The sequence below is a fragment of the Gymnoscopelus braueri genome (assembly GCF_963280865.1).
Source record: "Gymnoscopelus braueri genome assembly, chromosome: 9".
NCBI lineage: Eukaryota > Metazoa > Chordata > Actinopteri > Myctophiformes > Myctophidae > Gymnoscopelus > Gymnoscopelus braueri.
Genome location: NC_137610.1, coordinates 35185221 through 35208463, shown reverse-complemented (window position 1 = coordinate 35208463; position 23243 = coordinate 35185221). Strand labels below are relative to the sequence as shown.

General features: G+C 40.3%; 1 protein-coding gene across 1 annotated transcript; it reads right to left on the bottom strand.

Moving 5' to 3' along the window:
- Positions 1 to 1282: 1282 nt before the first annotated feature.
- cUnh11orf24 (chromosome Un C11orf24 homolog) lies at positions 1283 to 20899 on the bottom strand. The gene is made up of 3 exons (XM_080436994.1): positions 20715 to 20899; positions 8918 to 8986; positions 1283 to 7227 (listed from the first exon to the last, which is right to left on the bottom strand). The coding sequence occupies exons 1-3, from the start codon at positions 20896 to 20898 to the stop codon at positions 6014 to 6016; spliced, it is 1467 nt and encodes a 488-aa protein (XP_080293120.1). The 5' UTR covers position 20899; the 3' UTR covers positions 1283 to 6013.
- Positions 20900 to 23243: the final 2344 nt, after the last annotated feature.

The following is a 23243-nucleotide window of genomic DNA, read 5'->3' as shown; positions in this document are numbered from 1 at the left end:
ACTGACACAGCCCTAGTTAGGCAACAAAGCATGGCAGAGATCTGCGCTCCAAGGAGCGCACTTTTCTATTTGAGTGTGAGACTGATGGCTAATTTCTCACATTAACACAACAACAATCTGTTGGGTGACAAAGTCGTGCAATGAAGTTTACATTTTCTCTCACTGTTGAGAGGTGTAAAATGTAACATTAGGAATTTCCTGTCTCAAAATGTTGTCTTGCACATACCTTGTCCTCAGAACATGCTGACTCACTGAGAAAATGTTTACTGTCTCAAGTGTTTAGTCTTTTGGTGGGCTCCAGTGTTTGGCCTTTCATGCACGTGTGTTTGGCCTTTTCAGTCATGTGTGGATCTGTGTGTTGTCGTTGTTGCGGGCATGTTGGGAGAGTTATGTGAGATGACTAATGTTAAAAACACTCTTGTTGACACTCTGGGAAACATTTTGACAGCACTGAAGCACAGCATCCCGTATATTATTACAACACAGCATGATGTACATTGTCTGATTGAGAGACTTGTGTTTACTCTGACCCTAAATCAGGCTCTATTTCAGTGGGCAGCATTGTTTGTACTAACACAGTTTATCAAATGTGTAGACCTGCGAGTTGTCACTGATGTGACAGTTTTGCAAGTACTAGGTGAGATAAGCAAGTAACCACTTTTAAACATGTTCAAAAATAGGAGAGCTTGTACAGTGGCTATTTTCGCTATTTCAAAGTACAACATATGCGTGGTTAAAATATCCTTCTAAACTCTCTGCAGCTGAGCAGCAACTAGTTGTGTTGTAATCAAGCACTGAGTCAAAACTGCACTCAAATGTCTAAAGCTCAAGTTTTCCAAGTGCTGTGTATTTCAACATAGCGTCATCAGGGTTCCATGACCATTACTATTAGAACAATGAAAAGACAGTGTATTCATCACACGACTGCTTTCTTGAACCAAAACAAATAACGGTTGATTGCACTCCACTCATACTGGAACTGATCCTGAGAATAGTTTTACTGGCCCCACTGGTACCAAGAGCTGAGTAAACACAATAATGCACAAATTGTGTGTACACAACATTATTAACAAGACTAGCTAATATGAAGCCTCAATTATAAACATTCACTTAGCAAAGGCAGGCAATATTTCTGTCAAGGGTCCTTTAAATCCCAATGCCCACAGACAAGAGAAATCGGATTAAGAGACATTTAATACAGCAATCAATGAATTTCACTTATCAATGTGTCCTGGCTATTTCTGTCAAATAATTACACTGATTGATTGATTTGGTTGTTTTATCATTTATTTTCTGCAAATAAACATATATTTTGATAGTGCATTAGTACATTGTTGAGTTGGCACATAGCAGGTCTTTCAATACAAGCCTGCCTTCAGCCCTCCATAGAAGCTCATTTTATGCATCAGTCAGATCTTATATCCCTCAACAGAATCCACCCATGTTATTCGTGTGATCTTTGAGTGTCTTAACCATGTTCACAAATTCAAAATAAAATGTTCAAATGAGAAAGCAAGAGACGATATCAAGAGACAAATCCTGAATAAATCCTCAGTAACAGCATAACAAAATCACTCCAAGAACAATTAAATTCAATCAGTCTACATCAATGAAATAGTTCTAGGCATTTTCTCTTGAAGTATAACTTTTCTGGAGTGGAGTGTTTCAAACGACAAACTACATATCAGAGGAATAATGTGTGAATTCTGTTGATTGTGGATTTTCTCTTTCAGGTTGTCAAAATCCAATGCATTTAGTGTCTGAAAGCTCATACTGAATGAGAGTATGCTGTAAAAATCTAAACACCACACATGACATATTCTGAGCTACTCAAAAGTGGCGACTAATCAGTAGGTATTATGAGCTTTCAGACACAAGAGTCCATATCACAGACCTTAATAATATATTTAATTCATTCATTTATTTATTGATAATGGCTACACAATTCCCTTGGCTTTAACATACAATAATGTGCTTCAGTGACCATTTGGCAAGTTTCCATCACCCATCAAACCCAAGGAAGGGTAAAAAATATATAAATTGGTCAGGAAAAGACAAAAGGCAATGCTAATAAAGTCATTATCAAGGATGTAAATTAAAGGGGATAACTTGTGCAATATGATTTTGCCTTATTTTCTTTATCGGACACATCAAATTGTTGGTAAAGGTTCTGTATTGGCATTTCAGTTGGCTACAAAACCTAGCCAACTGTTTCCCCCCATAATTGCACATGTTTGGCAAGAAAACTAACTTAAAATACAACAAAGTTTTGGGGCACTTTTGAGCTGGCTGCAGCCCCCATGCCATCTAAATTGAAATTTTATTTGGAATTTGTCTAATGAGGTTAACACTGGAGTAGAACTACAAAGTAGGAGACACAGGATAGCGACCAATATTCCATCCTTGCTCCTTACAGACATGAATCATCAGTTAACATTATTATAGACCAACAACAATTAAACATTATTATAGACCAACAACAATGAAACAGATGCAATAGGTAATGAAAAGTGCATCATGTCACTATATGAAATGTAAAACCTATGTGAAATGTAAAGCAATATTGGAGACTTGTCACAGCTGGTGACATCATCAATATATTAGGAATCTTGGAACTATGACTTGGTGAAAAGTAATCTGCAAGCCTTCTCTCAAATGTGCTTGCAACAACAGTTTTCTGTTGACCTAGTCACAAAAAAGTAATTTTCAAGTTAGTATAACAGCATGCTCTCCAGTCTCCAGTGATGACAGCATGTCATTGGAGACAACAAATCAAATCATAAGTGGTCCTTGATCAAATGCTTAAAACCTCAATGAAATGTCAGACATTGTAAACAAGACAAGAAATGAAAAAAAACCCCACTTTCATCAATTATAGAATTATACAGTGTGTGAGTTATAGATTAGGCTGTATAACGTGGGTAAGAGTTATGGAATGGTGTAAATGTAATCTATAACTCAGATTTTCAAAGTGAAAAGTAAAGTTCAAATACCTCAGTCATAAGTGGACAGTCATGGGATGAATTTAGTAACAAGTAATTTAGTCAACTAAATACTCATACCCAACCTCCTTTATAAAGTAGCTAAGCAGTCAGAAAGACATTCATTGTGAACACAAATATAAAATGTATTAAAATAAAGACTCTATAATATGGCCTTAATCCCATGATTCAGTGGTGGATACATCTGCATAGAAATTGTACACAATGAAATATAGTTTAGGCTGTAACCAAACCTGAAATATAATAACGCAAGATGATGAAATGGAAGACAATAACTTACAAGACTTTGGAAAAGAGTGTAAGGCTAGAATAAACTGATAAACCCAGAAATAAATTGAAAGTCAGAAATGTTAAGACATACATGTACCCCACATTGGTTCCTAATACACAGAACTCACAGAGGAGGAAAGGTTATGGCATCAACACTCCCCTGTCCTTGTTTGTCCTTCTTATGCGTCTTATTTTAGACTTTTATCACATGACGGAAACTTGAGATTAATTGATTTTCAAATGAAGTTTTTCATTTGAAAACGTAATTTCCATCAAACAAGATGGTCGTGCGATGAAGTAGGCCTATAAATGAGCCCTTACTTGAATTCACTCCTTAGGGAATTTCTCTTGAGAAATCTCAGATCAAAAAGTGATATGCAATATGATTATTTTCACCAGTCACAATCCAATCTTAACGTGCTTCTAGTTTGCAGCAGGAAAATCACAGCTGTGCTTGTTTCAATTGGCAGGAATCAATTGTCACTCCAATTTGCAAAGATTTACTTGAAAGGGTTGTTTGAAAAAGTTTTGAGCTGTTGACAAGGTCACTAGACGAGTGGGTTTTTATGGCCGACTTAAATTCAATACATATAATTCAGAAAGTGCAGAACTTATGTAATACAATGAGTAGAGAGTGAACATTAACTGCCATTTGTAACTAATTTACTCTTCAGTCTTATTTGGTTGGATTAATGGTTTATAATATTTGAAATTCACTACAAATTTACAATCTGCTTTCTGAATTGATGGAATGTAAAGTGAAGGGAAGCCAGATCTACTTCATGCAGTGGTTTCTAAAGCAGTCTGGGTGGTTGAAGGGGTTGGTTTGTTTCAATACCGTGTCCTTTTCTTTTTAATGGCAACACGCCTGGACAGGGCAGTCAGTGAAAACCCAATCAAAACCTCCCTGTTTTCTCAAACAAATTTGACTAAACAAACCCTCTCTTACCCATGATGCACACAGTGCAGAAACAAATCCTGGCAATGTTAACAGGCTGACAAAAAAACAAAACAAATCAACCTAATGACTGACTAGATCCACATGGTGGTCTTTCTCTCTGGTCCACTGGCTAAACACCAGACCGTACATACTTTGGCCCTGAAACACCCGTTTAAGTCCTCAACACACACAGACCACATCTGGGGAAACTTACAACGCAGAGAGAGATGGAAAAACATCTCTGTATTGGGTTGGCTGGAGTACCTGTAAAGACGCAAATGTGTTTCTCTGGAAAAGGTCTATTCTGAAGTCCTATGCAAATGATTTTTCTTAATGTTAACTATTAAATATTTTGAAGACGCATCAACAATCAAGAGCTTTTCAGTCAGCAAGATCAATTCGTATTCATTGTTCAAGTATAAAGGAAATGCTTTTGAATGGAAAACAACTTGAGAAAATAAGGGGTTGGCTTGGAATTTCATTACTGAGCAATATTTATGAATAAATCTGATTACTTTCAGTAGATTCTTTGATCGACCGCCGTTTGAGTTCAGTAAAAACAGATTTGAGATCAATCACGCAATCAACCAATATTTGAACATTTGATCCTTTGTTATGCATCATCATTTCTAGGACTCTTCTGGGACTGAAAAAAACAAGAGTGAAATGGAAACACTCTTTATTGTGTCCCATTTTGACCACATCTGTGAGTGAGGTTTAAGATGAGACCGCTTGTACTGCTTCTCCACACAACATATATTTGGGATGTGCTGACCGAGTGCACATTTCTGTTACTAAGACACACAAACTACACTCCCTGATGTGTTGATAAACAACACCACAACACAAGAAAACTTGATTATAGAAAGAAGAATTAGTCAGAACTGTTAAGTGAATGTCCCATCTCCTCTTAATCACCTGTTAGGGTATGTTTACAGGAACCAAAAAAGCAGCAATTAATGGGCGAAAAGCAGTACAAGCTAACTTTTCGTTTGAAATGAATTCGAGCGCCATGACTGAAAATGTGGCCAAAAAAAGGGATAAAAGAAATAAAAGAAAATCACAGTCCAGAGAAGTCCTTCACTTCTCTAAATCCAAAAAGAAAAAATACTGTCAGGCTTATGACATTACATCGTAAGGAACTAAATGGTAAGGGACTTTTGTTTTTAAAATAAAAATTCGAGCTGACCACACCATTTGCTGTGCTTTCTCTCTAACAGTCGTTCTATGACAGTGCCTCCCCAACATTCATTTCATAAGCATCCCCTCCACCCAACTTAGCAGCACCAATTAGAAGGGGACTGGATAGGAATGTCATCGTGTTGCAAAGGTTTGGCGATGAAGGGACTAACTGAACTGCTTCAACAGACCTCAAAAACAGAACAGTAAAAAGGAGGAAGCAGTAAATGGGACATGGGTAGAAATACAGCCAGGACTGTGTTTGACAGAGCTCATCTCAAGTCATCCAATTGAGATGTTCCTCATCCTTGTCTATTCCATTCAGGATTCCACAGAACCATGCACAGTGGCACTGCACCAACTAGTGAAATCTCAACCTCAGCTCCCCAAATTAATTGCCCAAGTCAATTTCACCATTCCATGACCCTAACCAAGAACCACTTTTTTCTATATGAGAGAACCCTGCATTCACATAAGCCCCTCAAAAAGCCTTGATCTGGACATCCATTCCTGAGAACATTCCCACCCCAAACTGAACACAACCTCCATATCGCCACCTTTTATCGCACTCTCTCAAAACATAACGTAACCTTCAAATGCTGAGGCGAGCTCATTCCCTCCCTCACACCCCAGAGTCTGTATACATCCCGTTGATAAGATAATCAACCTGCGTATAGTCCTTCCTGCGATAACTCTCATATGCCTGTGAAGCAAACACAGCAACTGTAACAAAGAAGAAGAGCAGTCCAAAAAGCAAGACGGCCAGTAAAGAAGCAGTATCCACCAGGTGGCTGGTCAGATCGCCCGCAGTGACCTCTACCATGGCAACCCCACTTCCTGTATTAACCACATGGTTTTTCTGATTGGTGATGGTATTAGTATTGGTAGTGCTGCTCGCAGCACTAGCAATGGTGGTAGTGGTTGCATTCCCCACAGCAGAACCAGAAGGAGACTGAAACGGTGGCTTCTCAGTAATAGGGGACGTTGACGCTTGGGTGGCTACAGATGTTAAAGATGGCTTCTTTGTGGTTGTGGCTGTCACTGTAGTATTAACAGTAGTTGTCGTGGTGAGAGTTGAGGATGTAGTTACGTCAGCAGGCGTGGTACTTTTTGCTGTTGTTGATACAGTTACTGCAGTAGATGTGGTACTTTTTGCTGTTGTTGGTGTAGTTACTGCATCTGACGTGGTATTTTTTGCAGGTGTTGGTAATGGGGTCGTTGCTTTTCTTGTGGTTGGGGTGTTAGTGGGGGTGGCCACTGATTCAATTTTATTAGCTTTAGCTGTTGTACCTTGTCCTGGTTGTACGGTGTTTATGACTTTATCATTCTCAGAGACTTTATTGGAGACATTGCTATCAGGCTGTTTAGGAACTGACAAGGCTGTGTCGTTGGGAGGCTGGAGAGCAGCGGTAGACGGGTTAACTTGTGGTAAGGATGGGATAGGTTCCCTGGGTTCTTGTGATACAAGTGTTGTACCTTGCTCTAACTGAGGTAAGAGCCCTTTAGACGGTTGGTGTACTGGCTCTTTGCTGGATGGTGTTGAAAGTGGCAAACTAAACTGGTTATGTGGAGGTAAACTAGGCTGTTGCAAGGTGGCCGTATACGTGTTTTTTTCTGTAGAATCTCTGGGTAATGGAGTAATGGAGTCGTTAAATGGTTGGGGGACAGGTAGTTGATTATTGGACTTACCAGCCAGGTTTAAAGTTTGAACTGTGTTATTGCGTTGTGACTGGTTGAGGTTTGTTTCGTGATCGGAGGATAATAAAGAGGAGGACAAGGGGTTGTGTGTCTGTTGCGTCAGAGAACCTGCTCCATTGTCGCCCTGGAAACCACCACCTATGTGAACAACAACAGAACACAAGTCTATAAACGGTTGAACACATGAATGAATAGATGTTTGTTCTTTTGAATAAGCACAAAAATAAAACAAATTAAAAAAACTATTCTAGAATCTAATATTTTTGCTACTTTACTACTTTGTCACATTCTGCAGTTCACATTTTGCTGCACAGAAAAGCCGTTGTCCACTGGAATCCACAGTATAACAAAACTAACCAACATAAATGTTTTGTTTTGGCCAGGTTGATCCAATATATTTATCTCCACCTTATATAGAGTCATACCAAGAGTTGAGCCACTGAAAGGAGGCCACAAATCAACTGTTTCCCATGTTCACCAGAAGAATATTTGATGCTATAAGGCAACAAATCTAGTAGCATTATTTATTTAGCTTTTTAACCCTTTTCTCCCCAAGTTAGTTGTTATGCCAAGGGATTCCTCCTCACACACATTGTGTATTGTCACTGCTGTTGTATCCTGCCGACTCATATGCCATTGAGGAGCCTCCACTGGGAGGACGTAGAGCCTTCGTCCTACTCCTACCACCCAACACTCCCTGTTGACAGGTGCCGCTCCAGCCCGTAGGAATACGTGCCCAGTGATATCACCCTCCCCGCCCGGCTTCCCTCCCCCGAAACACGGGCCAATAGTGTTCGTATAGTCTATACGGCTATACGACGCTCGTCAAAGTTGGATGCACCACGGTGGATTCGAACTCACAACCTCCGCAGGGGTGGGTAGGTACTGGAACTCTTTTAAATGACACTTATGGGCATCTGGGACAGGTTATATTCTTGTTCAATTGAGTGAATCATTTTCTTAAACATTTAACAAACATAAATAAATGATGGTAAATTAGTTGTACTAACTGATCTTTCAATACTGAGTTTAATCTATGATTACCAAATACATTTCTGTAACCATTACAATTTATTACTTTGGCAGTGAAGAGACTCCAGACCTACAAATGAGTGGCTAGCTTTCGAATTAATTGTATATTTTTTGCACAAACATTTACAAAAATGTGCAACATAATATGCTAAACTTTACTTCTTCAAAGATCACCAAAATTGGAAGTAAGGAATATTTAAACAGCAATAGAATGATATATTGCGCGCAGTACCACGGCGTCCCGCCAGTCTTTTGAGCAGGAGCACACGCACACACATGCACAGATGTGCACGTGCATACCCGTGAGAGTGCGTCTACCTCGCGCATGGATCAAAAACAACCATTCATTTCACACCTCTTACCAAAGCTTACAAAAGCTGCCGAGTGTCAACAGCGTGAAATAACATAGGAATGACCCTGGCTGGATGCATATCAATGGTCTATTATTGTGTGACCTGCTAAGTACTGTAGGCATACTGTCAGATGTTCTGAGGCAGTCCAAAGAGAACGTTTGGATAACTATGGCTGACGGATTCATTAACTAAATTACAGAGGTGATGTCTGCAAGGTAAAAACTAGTCATTACTATACAAACATGTTTCCTACTATTTATGCACTCGTACAGTAAAATTAATGACACATTAATAAAGTAAAATGCATGCACGTGCGATGTGCGTGTGACATCATTAAAATAGCGTCCCACCAGTTAAAACAAAATCTACCAGTAAGTAGTATAGTACAACCATAGTATGCACTTTAGAAAACGCATGTGTTCCTCTCCTCATCGTCCACTTACCTGGCTGTGCGGGGATGTCTGTCACAGGAATGTCTTGACATGGATCTTTGCACCCTTCTTTGGCTTTACCTGTGGTGAGGAAGGGAAAGTAAAGATATGAAAAGGTGGTTGCCATAATTATTTGTGGTTTATGACACGTACCCTCTATATGGAACCAAGCTTTACTCACTATTTCACAACTATTCTGAATACATTTGAATCATTTAGCAAAATAAGTGGTCTGAAAACACATGCAGCCAATGGTGCTGACACTTGATTTTCTAATTACTAGCAAACATTTTCTGCTACTACTCTAAACACGGTTTTCTTTTTCTTTTTTTACTCAACATCTGCCAATGTAACGCTGCGTGAAAGCTACTTGTTTAAACCATGTTTACTGTTCCAAAACCTGCAGTGGGAAAGGAGTACATCCAACAGCAAAATTATAACGTTTCCTTGACAACAGCATATAATTTACGCAACAGGATCAACACCGAGAGGATGCTGGTCTCATGTCAGCCCGCAACTTCAGTTTCAAATGTATATGTACTGTATGTAATATATTGAGATTCACAAAGAAATCTGTATTGTCAATTTGTTTTCTGCATGCTCTGAAGAAGGCCATAAAGGCCGAAACATGTTGGCTCAAAGATGAGCTAGCCTTTTAAACTTTTTTAGCAAGATGTGCTTTATTATTATTATTTTTTAACACATTTTGAGACCTATTCATATTTATACATGTGACAATATGTTCTTTACGCAGACAAACAGGCCTCTTTATGATCCCTTTTATATACAGTATATACTGTAGGGGTGCAACAGTTAATCTAACTAATCAATTTAATCGATTATGAAAAATAATCAATAATCAAACTCATAATTCACTAAAATAATCTATCTCCATTTTAGTCATCAGGCTATAGGCGAAAAGTAAATAGCCTTTTTTCACCCAGTGGGTAAAAAAAAAAAAGTAAATAGCCGAACTACAGGTTCACAACGTGTCGCTTGTGATCATATTATTCCATGACACAGTTGTACGACAAAGTATAAAATAACGCTTAAGTGGTTCATCCATTCGTTGATATATAAAACATTTTACAATACGTGTATTAGTGCATTCACCGAATAGTCGAATATTCGAATATCAAACCGACTATTCGACTATCAAACCACTATTAGATTATTCGATTTCTTTTTTTTTTAGTGGCTTTTCTACAGCAGACACGCAGCTGTGAGCTCTGGTGTGACGTCAACTCGCATTCCTTGAGTCGAGTCATCAATGCCATTGAAAAAAAAAAAAAAAAAAAAAAAAAATTAAATTCTTTTTATTTTATTTTTTATAATCAAATCAATTAATCGAATATTCGAATACTTATAGGTCGAATAATTCGAATACTAAAAATCACTATTCGTGAATGCCGTAACGTGTATACACACACTAGTAGACGTTCTCACTCATGTATACAGCAGCGTGAATGGGCCAAAGGGAGGCATCTTGAAGCAGCAAACGAAACCTCACTCACATAACATCCGGATCTGAACGCTTCATGATGTGTGCCTTGCTCTCCTTTCTTTTGCTAGTATCTCTCAGTTAAGCCCTCCAGCTCTCCCTCATGCTTTCTGATGAGGAGACCAGGTGTGGTAAAAAAACAGCAGAGGAGAGCAGATCTTCTCTGGAGACCAAGATGCTTAGAAAATCAGCATCCAAGTGAATAATTTACACTAGCATTAGATATTTCTCTATTCCTTAAACCTCACACTGACACTAGTCCTACTCTGCAGTCTGCACAAGGTTATGTTTGGTGTAGTTAAGGGTTAAGGGAACACTTATAACTAAAACGATCCCTTTGAATAATTATTAGATATTGGGATCTAATCAAAGGGACAGATAAAGGCCAATGCAGTCCCTAGTTTATGTACAGTATTACATTTACAACAAACCATGCATTGAAATCTAATGCTGGAGAAATGTTACATTATCCCGTTTTAGCATGGCGTTGGCCTAACGTCCACTACCAGAAGTCACATGGGAATATTGCTCATGCCTGCCACATCTGTATTGCAGCACTTTTTCAAGGGTTCGTTTAAACGGCATGATTCATAAGCAGGCATTTCAGGTTGAACTCCACAGCCAATTTAACTCGATTTCTTTAAGCAAACTTTCCCTGGTGTTAATCTCCCATATCAGATGATCCCACTGGTCCCATAAATTAGCTTGAGCCGCCTTGCTTTCTGCTCCCAGCCTTGTTCAGCAAAACTGAAAAGAGCCCTGCTGAGGTGAACTGAGCTTTCCCGGAATACAGCGAGGTTATGAGGTTATTTCACACAATACTGAAGAAACTAAACCCAGCGAAGGAATACTGATAACAAGGACTTGGTTGTTACATTTACAAGCACATGATTATTAGAATCCTTGGAGTAAGATCATAATTGTTGTACATGCCTGGTGACTAGCTCTGTGCTCGCTCCTTCAACCATTTGGCCGTGTAAACTTAATTTAGTCAATTTAGTCTGGTTTCACTCGGGTTTTCAAAAGCCTCACATCTTCAATAAAAGTCACATCGGCAGTAGACCTGGAAGCAATGGTGTGGCCTGTCTGTTTATATAAATGAAACGATTGTCACTGGTGGTGTGAACAGCTGATGAAATTATGCAGAGGGAAAGAACCAATATTACAGACAAACAAATATTCAACTTGTACACTAAACTCAAAACTGCACCAAGGTTATTATAGTTAACTAAAACTGAAAATCTAAATCTAATTTGAAAATAAATAACTGAAATGGACAATCCAAAACCATGTCAAATCTGCTCAGTTTTAGTTCCCCCCCTCAATTTGCACTGTGGTCGCTATACCTGGCTTTTCTCAATATGGGACCTTTAACCTAGATAACACGTCTTGTAAATCATCTCATGTCATGCATTCTTTCATTCTTTTAGATCAAGGCTTTCCTCAAGATATCTGAAAAACTGAAACTAAGAATAAAACGAAAAAAATGCTAAAACTATTCAATTCATAAAACTAATGAATATTTCAAAACTATAACAACTCGGCAATGCACTAATGGAGAGTGAGACCAAATGTAAACTAGACGCGTCGCAATTCAGGGCAATTGCAAAGTGTGGTTGCGCCGACACCGGTCGCGGCCGCCTGGACTCGAGTAATACGCTTGGAGGTATACCGTCGGAGGCCGCATGACGTGCGATTCGAATTCGGTGCTGATTGGATCCCGCGTTCGTGACACGTGCCGTTTTGATTTGAGGAAATAGGCCCCTCCCACTAAAGAAACAGGACCCTCCCACAAATATACCGGCCCAATCATATTGTCACCTCACTCCTGAGATCACTTGCTTTTCATTATGAAGGGACTGATCCCCCCAAAAATCATGTTTTTGCATCATACGGTGACATTTTGCGCATTTGTGGCGCCCCCTATTGGTCAAAGTGGAAATGCTTTTGGGGATTTGTTGAGTAAAGCACCCTCGACATGTGATTCAAATTTGGGATTGACCGGACGTTTCGTTCGTGATTTTTGGCATTCTTTGTAAAACGGGCCCCTCCCTCTAACTTTGGAAGCCAATTACGGATAAACGGTAAGGACTATCAAAATTCTGTTTCGCTCCAGATTATCGCATGGGTCCAGAGATCATGTGTACCGATTTTTGTGAAATTTGGAGAAAATATGTGGGAGGAGGAGCTAAAAGTGTGTTTTGAAGAAAATTCAAAATGGCGGAAAATCTATCCTGACGCAAATGGGCGTGGCCTATATGGGGAGTTGCGTCATAACCCAAGCAATCTAGGGAAAAAGACATTTTGATTTTACGACCTATGAACTATAGGTGAATGAACTGTGGGAGGAGTAGCAGCCCGAAATAAAGTTTATCTTTCGAATCGGGTGCCGATCGGATCCTGCCTTCGTGATAAGTGCCGTTTTGATTTTAGGAAATAGGCCCCTCCCATTAAATAAATAGGCCCCTCCCACAAATGTAAGGGGCCAATCGTATTGTCACGTCACTCCTGAGATCGCTTTTATTTCATTTTGAGAGGATTGATTCTCCCAAAAATCATGTTTTTGCATCAAACGGTTACGTTTTGTGCATTTGTGGCACCCCCTATGGATCAAAGTGGAAATGCTTTTGGGTATTTGTTGAGTAAACCACCCTCAACATGTGATTCAAATTTGGGATTGACCGGACGTCTCGTTCGTGATTTCTGCCATTTTTTGTAAAACGGGCCCCTCCCGCTGACTTTGGAAGCCATTTACGGACGAACGGTATGGACTATCAAAATTCTGTTTCACTCCAGATTATCGCATGGGTCCAGAGATCATGTGTACCGATTTTTGTGAAATTTGGACAAAATATATGGGAGGAGGAGCTAAAAGTGTGTTTTGAAGAAAATTCAAAATGGCGGAAAATCTATCCTGACGCAAATGGGCGTGGCCTATATGGGGAGTTGCGTCATAACCCAAGGAATCTAGGGAAAAAGACATTTTGATTTTACGACCAATGGTTCAAGAGTTATAGGCCAAAACGTAAAGGGGGCTGTTATAGCGCCACCATGTGGCCGATTAGTGTAATAATTTTTTCAATAATTTCGGAACAAATCATGAACCTCCCCATCAAATCTGGTAACTCTAGCTCTTACGGTTTTAGAGGAAAAAATACTTGAATTTAATTTTTTTCACTTTTCCATTAAAGTGGATGGGGAAATTTAATGCACTAATAAATCAATATAAATTAAACTATTGAACCAATCTCTTAGCAAAATACAATTGCACGATTCCCGGTGAAGCCGGTCATTTTGACATATGGCACTAAATTGGGAAAAATAAACTGTGGGAGGAGTAGCAGCCCGAAATAAAGTTTATACAGAATAAAGTTTCTCTATAACAATAGTCTGGTTGCCCATTCGGAATTTGGACAAAATATATGGGAGGAGGAGCTAAAAGTGTGTTTTGAAGAAAATTCAAAATGGCGGAAAATCTATCCTGACGCAAATGGGCGTGGCCTATATGGGGAGTTGCGTCATAACCCAAGGAATCTAGGGAAAAAGACATTTTGATTTTACGACCTATGGTTCAAGAGTTATAGGCCAAAACGTAAAGGGGGCTGTTATAGTGCCACCATGTGGCCGATTAGTGTAATATTTTTTTCAATAATTTCGGAACAAATCATGAACCTCCCCATCAAATCTGGTAACTCTAGCTCTTACGGTTTTAGAGGAAAAAATACTTGAATTAAATTTTTTTCACTTTTCCATTAAAGTGGATGGGGAAATTTAATGCACTAATAAATCAATATAAATTAAACTATTGAACCAATCTCTTAGCAAAATACAATTGCACGATTCCCGGTGAAGCCGGTCATTTTGACATATGGCACTAAATTGGGAAAAATAAACTGTGGGAGGAGTAGCAGCCCGAAATAAAGTTTATACAGAATAAAGTTTCTCTATAACAATAGTCTGGTTGCCCATTCGGGCAACCACACTAATTAGGATTAATACATTGAATACAGAGAGGATGCAATCTGAATCAGTCGTTTTCGGCAAGTGACACCGCTGTGCAACAAACGTATAAATTAGGCTTAATACAGAGAAGAAGCTGTATAGTACTAAATGGAGTGTGAGAAATACATAGCTCATCTACCAGCTCACAACACGTCGTGAGGTTGTAAATCGGCCCATTTCGAAGTGCAACACCATTGTACGACGAAGTATAAATCAGGTTTTATAGCCTCATGCTGGTTAGGAGGAGGAGGAAGCACCGCTGATGAGCATGAGGACAGAACTTACAGTAAGTTACACCATGTCTGTTTGTCTCTCTCAACCGGGGTCTCTTTCGCACTTCCTCTCTTTGGGTCTCCCTTTCCCCGTCTGTCTCCGCATTTCCCATCCCCTCTCTCCCCCCCATCTGCCTGTTTCTCTGTCTGTGTGTCCTATCGCTCTATTCCTAGTGAGCTGTCGTGGGCTAATTAGACAGACAGCTGGCTGGTTTAACTGTTTCTGCAGCTGCTCTCTGCTAATGGGCCTAAGAGAGAGAGAGACAGAGAGACAGAGAGAGAGAGAGAGGGAGAAAGTGAGACAGAGAAATGGGCTCTGCTCGACAGAGGTGTTTAAACTACTCAGAAAGAGACAGTAGGGGGTTGAAGGCCTGGGGTTAACACATAGTAAGACTTTGCCATATCATTGTTTCATCCTCTACTGCACAACTTAGCCTGGGTGTCTCCATGTTGTCACTCATAAACACACGCACGCGCACACACACACACACACACACGGCCAAGTTCTCTTCACCAACCCTCCATCTCTAAACTTACCTCGGCTGTCACTCACTCTCAGTCTCTTTCTCACGTCCTCTCTACACACACGCACACACACACACAGGAATGCCAAATGAGATAGTATTATACTGCGTCATACCACACATATGACAGATGTCTAAATCAACCTATGGAAGTGGTTTTCTCATAATAACTATATTGCTATAAATAAAGAGTGTTAGGACTGCATAATGATAGAACTGCTTGTGTAACCTGCTTAATCATGCTGCAGATGTGCATATGAGAATGCTAAACACACATATTGTACAGTGATATACGAAAGGCCCAACAACCCTCGATACTGTCTGACTTGATGACTACACTCATTTTGGGTGTATTATTGAATCATCAGTGCCTTGAAAATGAAATTGACCTGAAATTCTCTGAAACCTGAATGAGTTGACATAGTCCAGTTATAACCACAGGATTAGTTTGTAGTTTTACATGGATAAAGGAATCAAGAAAGCCACCATAACACAGAATTAAAAGGGGAAAAAGAGAGAGAGAGACGAGAGAGAGTGAGAGAGCGAGAGAGAGAGAGGGGGAGGCCTGGCCAGCGAAAGCACCGCCTGGATCATGGATCATAAACACACACAAACACACACGCGCGTGCACACACACCAGCGGCACCCTTTCATCCTCAATTAGAAACACATGGCTGCTTTGAAATTATACCTCCACCAAGAGGGAGATGCGATTTAGGAAACAGACCAACAGGGACATATGGCTTTAGTTCTTCTTAAAAGAGCGTGATACTAAGCCGCCAGACAACTCCCATATCTTCTAACATCTCTTCACTTTCTCCCCCATCTGCCCCACTCTCACCATCTCCCACCTTCTGTCATTTTAAGGTCCATCTCTGCCTGTAGCGTGTAGCCCCCCACCACACAGAGGAAAACCAAACATGCAGGTATGCACATTCCCAAAAGTTGTGGTCCAGTGCGTTACACCCAAGTTTATAATAAAACGATTTTGGTGCTCATCGGTAGAGGACAGTATATCGTTGCCATCGGACAGAAACCTTGTATGTCCAAAACTGTTAAGTTTAAGGACAAAAAACTAGAAAAAGTGCTCCTCGGAGCACAGGTCTCCGCCAGGTCAGGTAGGTTATTGTGGCCTCCAGGTGGCGCTATAATAGGCCGATGTGAAAAGGGTGTCATTTCTTCTTAGGCCTTTCACAGGAATCGGACACTGCATTCATGATTTGAGGCATTTTGTTCCAAAAATGTGGTTTACTAAATTAGCCCAGCTGGTGGCGCTATAACAGGCCAATGTGAAAAGGGTGGCATTTCTTCCTCGGCCAAGTGGGAATCTACGTGTAAAATTTCACGGAAATCGCACGCTGCGTTCATGATTTGAGGCATTTTGTTCAAAACGAACCAATCCTGCAAACTTTGGAAGCCAATCTTAGCCAATGAGGATGGAATATCGAAAATCGGACAGATCTACGTTGATCACATGACTATAAAGATACTGTGTACCGATTCGCGTGTTTTTTGGAGAAAATCTGTAGGAGTAATATCAAAAAATTTGTTTTGCAAAAGTCGGCCTCATGGTGGCGCTATGACAGGCTGATCTGAAAAATGTGGGGCAGAGGTTTTGCTGTGGCATCCAGGGAGTGTGTGTGCGCAGTTTGACACAGACCGGGCCAACGGTTGCGGAGATTAGCTGGTCGCAGACAGAAGGAAGGACGGACACACCACGGACGGATGGACAGACAGGGGGCAAAACATACTCTCTCGCCATGCCTTTCGGCCCGGCGGAGACAATAACCTGTGTTCCAATGGATCCAATGAGGTTATTTAGTCACAAGCTGTTGTTAATACTGTTCATTGGTTCAATATTGATAATACCCACACACACTAAACGACTTTCACTTTAAAAGGTTTCCAAAATACTACTTTTGAGTGATACTCTTGTACGACGTAGAAGGGCATTAATTTACAGGGAAAAAAACTTTTAAAAGTTGAAATATGAACATAGGAGAAACCTGACAGCAACCATATACTGTATAGGCAAAGCTTTTGTACCTGGGCACTTCAAACGACTACGTGAAGTAAAACAGTGGAGCACCCTTTCAACAGTAAGATTTCTCAGTTAACTTATCCATGTGTAACTGAAAGAGTGCACACATTTATAATGGTTACATTATGTTTGGTTAAATTAACCACTTAAACCCCAGTAATCGTATTCTGGGGAAAACCTTTGTAGAAAATAGCCGATGTACGAGCTCACAACGTGTTGCGCTGCGACACGTTGTGAGCTTGTAGATTGGCTATTTTCAAAATCTACTAGTATAGAGCCCTGAGGGACTTGGTCAACCAAGTATAAGGTTTAAGTGGTTAACACTCAGGATGTTGCAGTGTAAAATCTACATGTTTATTGCAGAGGATGACTGACGTTTTGTCAAGCGACTTTAGTACAATAAATGAGCACACTTGATGAGTACTCCAATATTCTACTCCAGAGTTTTCATTCGGGTAGTCTATTTGAAGTGCTCAGGTTAAAAGCTTTGCCTATATGTGCAGGTATGCAGGTTCTAGTGAATCCAAGTTTACTGGAGTACCTTAAATTATGTGATGATCTCTGAAATGCAGAGACATCACTTTTGCTTTCACTTGGAATTTTGTGTAAGGGCTACTTCATCAGCATGTAAGCATGCTTATCAACCACAAAGGATTACATTGGCCAAGAGTGACATCATTCTTGAATTACATTATTTCATGATAACGTGGTGGTAATAAATTAATCGCTATGGGAGCCTTGCTGTGTGGATTTACTTCTTGCTTTTCATGATAAGCCAACCAAATGTATTACAGAAAGGTATGTAAAGGTTATTCTGTATAACTTTCCACTCAAGATGTGCATGGATTTGTCTTGCTCTCCTAAAGTAATATGTTACATAAGCACATGAACTGGCAACTGCATTTTATCCTGCACACCAGCTAAATCAGAGACTGGGTTTGCATGTTCAAATTGTGTACCTAGGTAATAACTTCCATATTAAACCTTCGTTATAAAAGCAACAGGTATTAGCAACTATTTTATAAAGCCTGCCACGGTGTAAAAAAGTATAGCATCGTAATGAAGCAGAACTGACAATTCCTGTAAAAGTACTGTGCATTTACCAACACCTCAATATTAACCCATTTAAACCTGTTGCAACCTATACGTCTTTATGCCTTTCAATCCAGGAAAGCATCTGTGTCATTTCATGTTTCCATCTACTACAGAGGCTGAGAAATGATTTATTTAGTGAACATTGACAATTCTGTTTTTCAGAAAAATGTTGGGATTTAGATGGAGTTTTTAGAAATCGGCCTCAGGTCTAATTTTGAAAATTTTAAATGAACACTTAAAGAGTTTTACTGAGTACCACTCAGAATGCTGGCAGACATGTGATGAGGGAAAATGAGTTCTGTATTTCATTAAAGACCGTCACCAAGTCCTCCTTTTGAAAGCCAATATGGTGAAAATGGAGTTCCAAGAAAAACTCCTAATCAAATCTGAATGACTGCAATATGTCAGATCTTTTTAGAAGTGTGAAAAACGATCAGCAGCAGCCTTTGTATTGTAGAGAGACGCAACAGTATGAAGTCCTAAAGCCTGCCATAGAGTCGGTTTTCACCAATAGATTAGTCTGCCCAGGGTTAACTGGATAAAACCTTTAAAATAAACTTCACAACTGAAATGAATTTATAGGTGGAAGCGTTTTTGGGAAAGCGTCAACTATTTCAACCAGCCACTGGTAGTTATCTAGCCAAGTTCTTCTCCATTCTAAAATACAACTTTTCTGATAAGTTGTGACATTTGGAATCCAGTAGGCATTTCTAGTTTCTTTCCCTTGTTCTGTCCTGGTTCAAACCACCTCACTTGTCGCTGCATTCATGTGTGCATTTAGATCGGATATTCTCTGTGAAGAGATATGGTGTAGAGGGGGGGGGGGGGGGAGTTTCAGACCAAATATAGAGCCCTGGGGGTCAACTAAGTATAGGGTTTAAGTGCTTAAGCTCTATTTTGTACTTTACTGAACCTTGATTGTCGTGTGGCGAAAATAGCCAATCTACAAGCTCACAGCATTTTCAACGTTTTTTCCTGTAATAATTACATAGTCTCTCTGTCAACTGATAATTCTGTTGAAATCTAAAATCAATGTATGGGCTAGCGGAGAAAACCTACGCTGACAAACCTACTCTAACGGCTTTGAAAACAAATCATATCACCATCCCAATATGAAGAATCACCCTAAAGTTTTTAATTTAATTACATTTTTAGGGGCTAAAACTACTGTTTCTACGTAGTTTTAGCCCCTACAGTGAATTTAGATATCACCAGGCATTGTCAGTAGGCAGAGATCTGATCGTCTGGCTCCATGAGACTAAAGTTAGCTCTCCACCAAACAGACTACTACAGATTACTACAGACTGGTGTCAAAGAGGAATCTGTACTGGGTGCTCAAAAACATAATGAGGCAAAGACAACAGATCAGGCGGTTGGAAGGTGTGAATTATTTTTTATGCACCTGAGCTCTCAGACGACACGCTACTATGGTAGTAAAAATTGCTTATGGCTTGATGTCTTTTTCAACAACAAGCCCACTGTTATCCGACAGTTCCCTACAACTTGCGACCCGACACGACAGTGAACCGACAGTGAAATTCAACAGCAGATTTTCTGCGACAGACGCTTTCCAAAACGTAATGCTGCCAACACCGGTGCGGTGGAGAGCTACCTTAAAGGGATAGTTCATCCAAAAAATTGCTTTTTTTGCATTCCTACGCCAATAATTTGACCGGTAGGCAGCGGTTCCGGTAGGAAACACAAAGGAGACTCTTTGTGTCTCCTACCGGAAACGCTGCCAGTCATCAAATTATTGGCTTAAGAATGCAAGAAACCGGTGGTTCGCGTAGATTTCACAAAAAGTGCACTTTCTGAAATTTTTGATCCACTTCCGTTTCCGGTAGCACCACCGGAAACGGAATTATTTGGGATCCGGTTTTGCCGATCCCGTCGGCCCCCGTTCTAATGACGAAACTGAAACTCCATTTTCTCCTTGTAGTTTTTTCTCCTCGCATATCACTGTTTAACGTAAACCGTTCTAACTACAACATGGATGCCCCGTTTGACACGTGGTCTTCACTGGTAGAAGCAGGGAGATGTCCGCGATGTTTACAAACAGTGCACAGCTCAATCTTAAGGATTTTAACAAGGTCTATGGCGACGTGAAAAAAAAACAACAATAACACGTTGGCACTGGTGAGTACATTATGAGATTAACGTCTGGCATGGAATGCGTTAATTCAAGTCTCCATGGGGTGACTAATCAATTAAAAAAAAACATTTTGGGGTGAACTATCCCTTTAATAATGACATGCCCAAAATAGGGATGCCAGGTTTGAAGTGGTTTAAATGCACAAGTGAATGCCATTCCATGAACATTCTGATAGACCATAGTTAACTTACAGTATATTGACTGAATTCCCCACAGACTTACATGCATTGGGACAATCAACGTCCCCTGTTGCGTTGACTTCGCCTATGATGATGCCGAGGTCGCCTGGGTCTTTCTTGGACACAGTCAGGCACAGGGAGGTGTCTGGGAGCAGCATCAGCGTCAGGAAGAGGAGGTGGAGACCCAACAAGGGACACAGCCGGAGCCAGGAGGGACACAGATACATGGTGGGCAGGGGGACGGCATGCACACAAACTCTCACACAGACGACCTTGCAGGCACACGCACTCACATACGCACTGATCCACGCGTATTCAGATGGTCCACCACAGACATCACACACTCACAAGCATGTACACTGGCAGGCAACATACACAGATGCATACACGCATCCAATCAACACACACTTATGTGAGGCTGAGATGGAGGATCAAGGAAGAATGAAGACCTGTGAAGTGGCAGGGAAGTCAGCCCAGTTCTGCAAAACAAACAAACAAAGGAGAAACACAATGGATGACATTTACAATAAGAAAGTACTGAAGATTTAATTATACTACTTTATTTTATACTTTTACTTTAACTGGACAATACAGGCACATTTAGCGGTACCAAGAGTAAAGTTACAGAGCTATATCATCCAGAACAAGTGATGTGCAGTTGTGTCTGTGATTGTGGGTCTAACTACTATGAGTCATTCAGTAGTTCAGGGATGCTGAAAATGGACCTAATTGAACCACACATTTAATAGGCAAGGCAGCGACACTTGATAACATCAATGGCATACTCTCCAGTCCATGCTTACTAGAGCAGATCATCATTAAGAAAAGTAACCCAACAAGAAGCCAAATATGTCTCACCATCACCCTCTACTGTCTTTGCCACATAACTGCAACAGATGGGGACTTGTGCTGAGTTGTAGTAGTACACAGTGGGTGTTGTGTGTTCATACTATAAGTAACTTAGTTTGTTCAAAATGTCCTGTCAGTGTTTTTTTTTTGGTGTCAAACATGATCATCGCTGACTTACAAATCAAGAGTTCATCTACCGCCATTCCTCCAGTTAGTCACTATCATGCACCTCCAATCGCTTATTCATGTGTTCTTGGCAACACATTTTTATAAGCCTTGGTCCACATAATGTGGACCAAGGCTTATAAAAATGTGTTGCCACATTTCTAATGATAAATCTCCACAAGCCATTACAGGCTACAGTATTATTATTCTGGTTGATTGTGTCTTATTTGCCAACACTGATTGTCTCAAAGTGTTAAAGGCCAGACAGCACCAATGCAACTAGTCACAACTCCTTGCTACAAAACAGTTTTAAGGCCAGTCCACACCAATGCAAATCCTTGCAAGTTGCAACTGCCATTGGGGATAATGGTTGCAAGGAGTTGCATTGGTGTGGACTGGCCTTTAACCTCAGATACAGACAGACAGACAGACAAACCTTTATTGATCCCGAATGGAATTCAGTTGCCAGACCAGTACATTTCATATTGTGGTACGTTTATCCAGCTGCCATTGAGGTCCTGTAAGCAGAAGTCGTTGTCAATAGAAGGGAGGTGATAGTCATGTGTGCACAACCGATCGTTAAGTGACCTGCCTCAAAGGTAAACAGGATTCTAAAGGTAGTAAATGCCACATGCCAACGTGGAGAACTTGAGCGTAACACAAAAAAAACGTTACATTAGCTCTATATGCATTGTCTATAACGGACCTGGGGGCAAACCAGCCTAGTATTGTCTGGTTTATCTATCCTTTTATAACAGTAATGTTAACTGGTCAGGTCAGGTGACCTTTCACCTTACCAGTGACAAGCTAAGGAAGTATGAAACAAGACCATAGTGATTCCATGCTAAGCTAATAATGAAGGCTAGCCGTGCGAAGCTAAACTGAAAGTGGTGAAAGCATACTTTCTTGTAACGGTAACTAAAGCCACAGACGATGACGTTTAACTCCGTCTGGCCAAGGCCACTGAAGCGGTCTTGTGAGGATGGGATAGTTGGGATAGTTTGTTAACCGTAAGCCACTGCTAACAGTTACCGTTACAATACATACCAAATGCTAGCTAAAGCTTTCTAATATTCAGATTACTTACCACCAGTAGTCCTCAATTGGCTGTCTCAGTCACAACAAACGCTGGTTGCCCCGTTGGTATTTCTAAACACTTTGTTATGCTACTGTTATCTTGGCTGGGCTTGTGGCCACTATGTATTCAGTTATTGCAGAGCCAGCCACTGTCAGCGGTCAGAGAGTAATGATGAGAGCCCTGCCTGACTGCGACTTCACGTGATTACGCTGCAGTTACTCTAAACTCCACCAGGTGGCACCATCAGTCCACGCTTTCAACTCCATAATCATGACAACATTTCTCACACATGATGACATTTTATATCTCAAAGGTCATTATTAGGTCATCTTTATGGCCGTTATTTAGCACCATCAACAGAAGGGGAGATTGCAGTGGTGGAAAGTAACTAAGTACATTTACTTAAGTACTGTATTTAAGTACAATTTCAGGTACTTTTACTTAACTGGAGTATTGCATATTTTTTATACTTTTACTTTT

Bases quoted from the DNA above. Each gene is read 5' to 3' on its own strand.
- cUnh11orf24 (XM_080436994.1), bottom strand. From the start codon at position 20,898: ATGTATCTGTGTCCCTCCTGGCTCCGGCTGTGTCCCTTGTTGGGTCTC. The intron at 8,987-20,714 runs GTAAGTCTGTGG...TCCTCACCACAG, and splicing joins CGTTGATTGTCCCAATGCAT to GTAAAGCCAAAGAAGGGTGC. The intron at 7,228-8,917 runs GTAAGTGGACGA...TTGTTCACATAG, and splicing joins AGACATCCCCGCACAGCCAG to GTGGTGGTTTCCAGGGCGAC.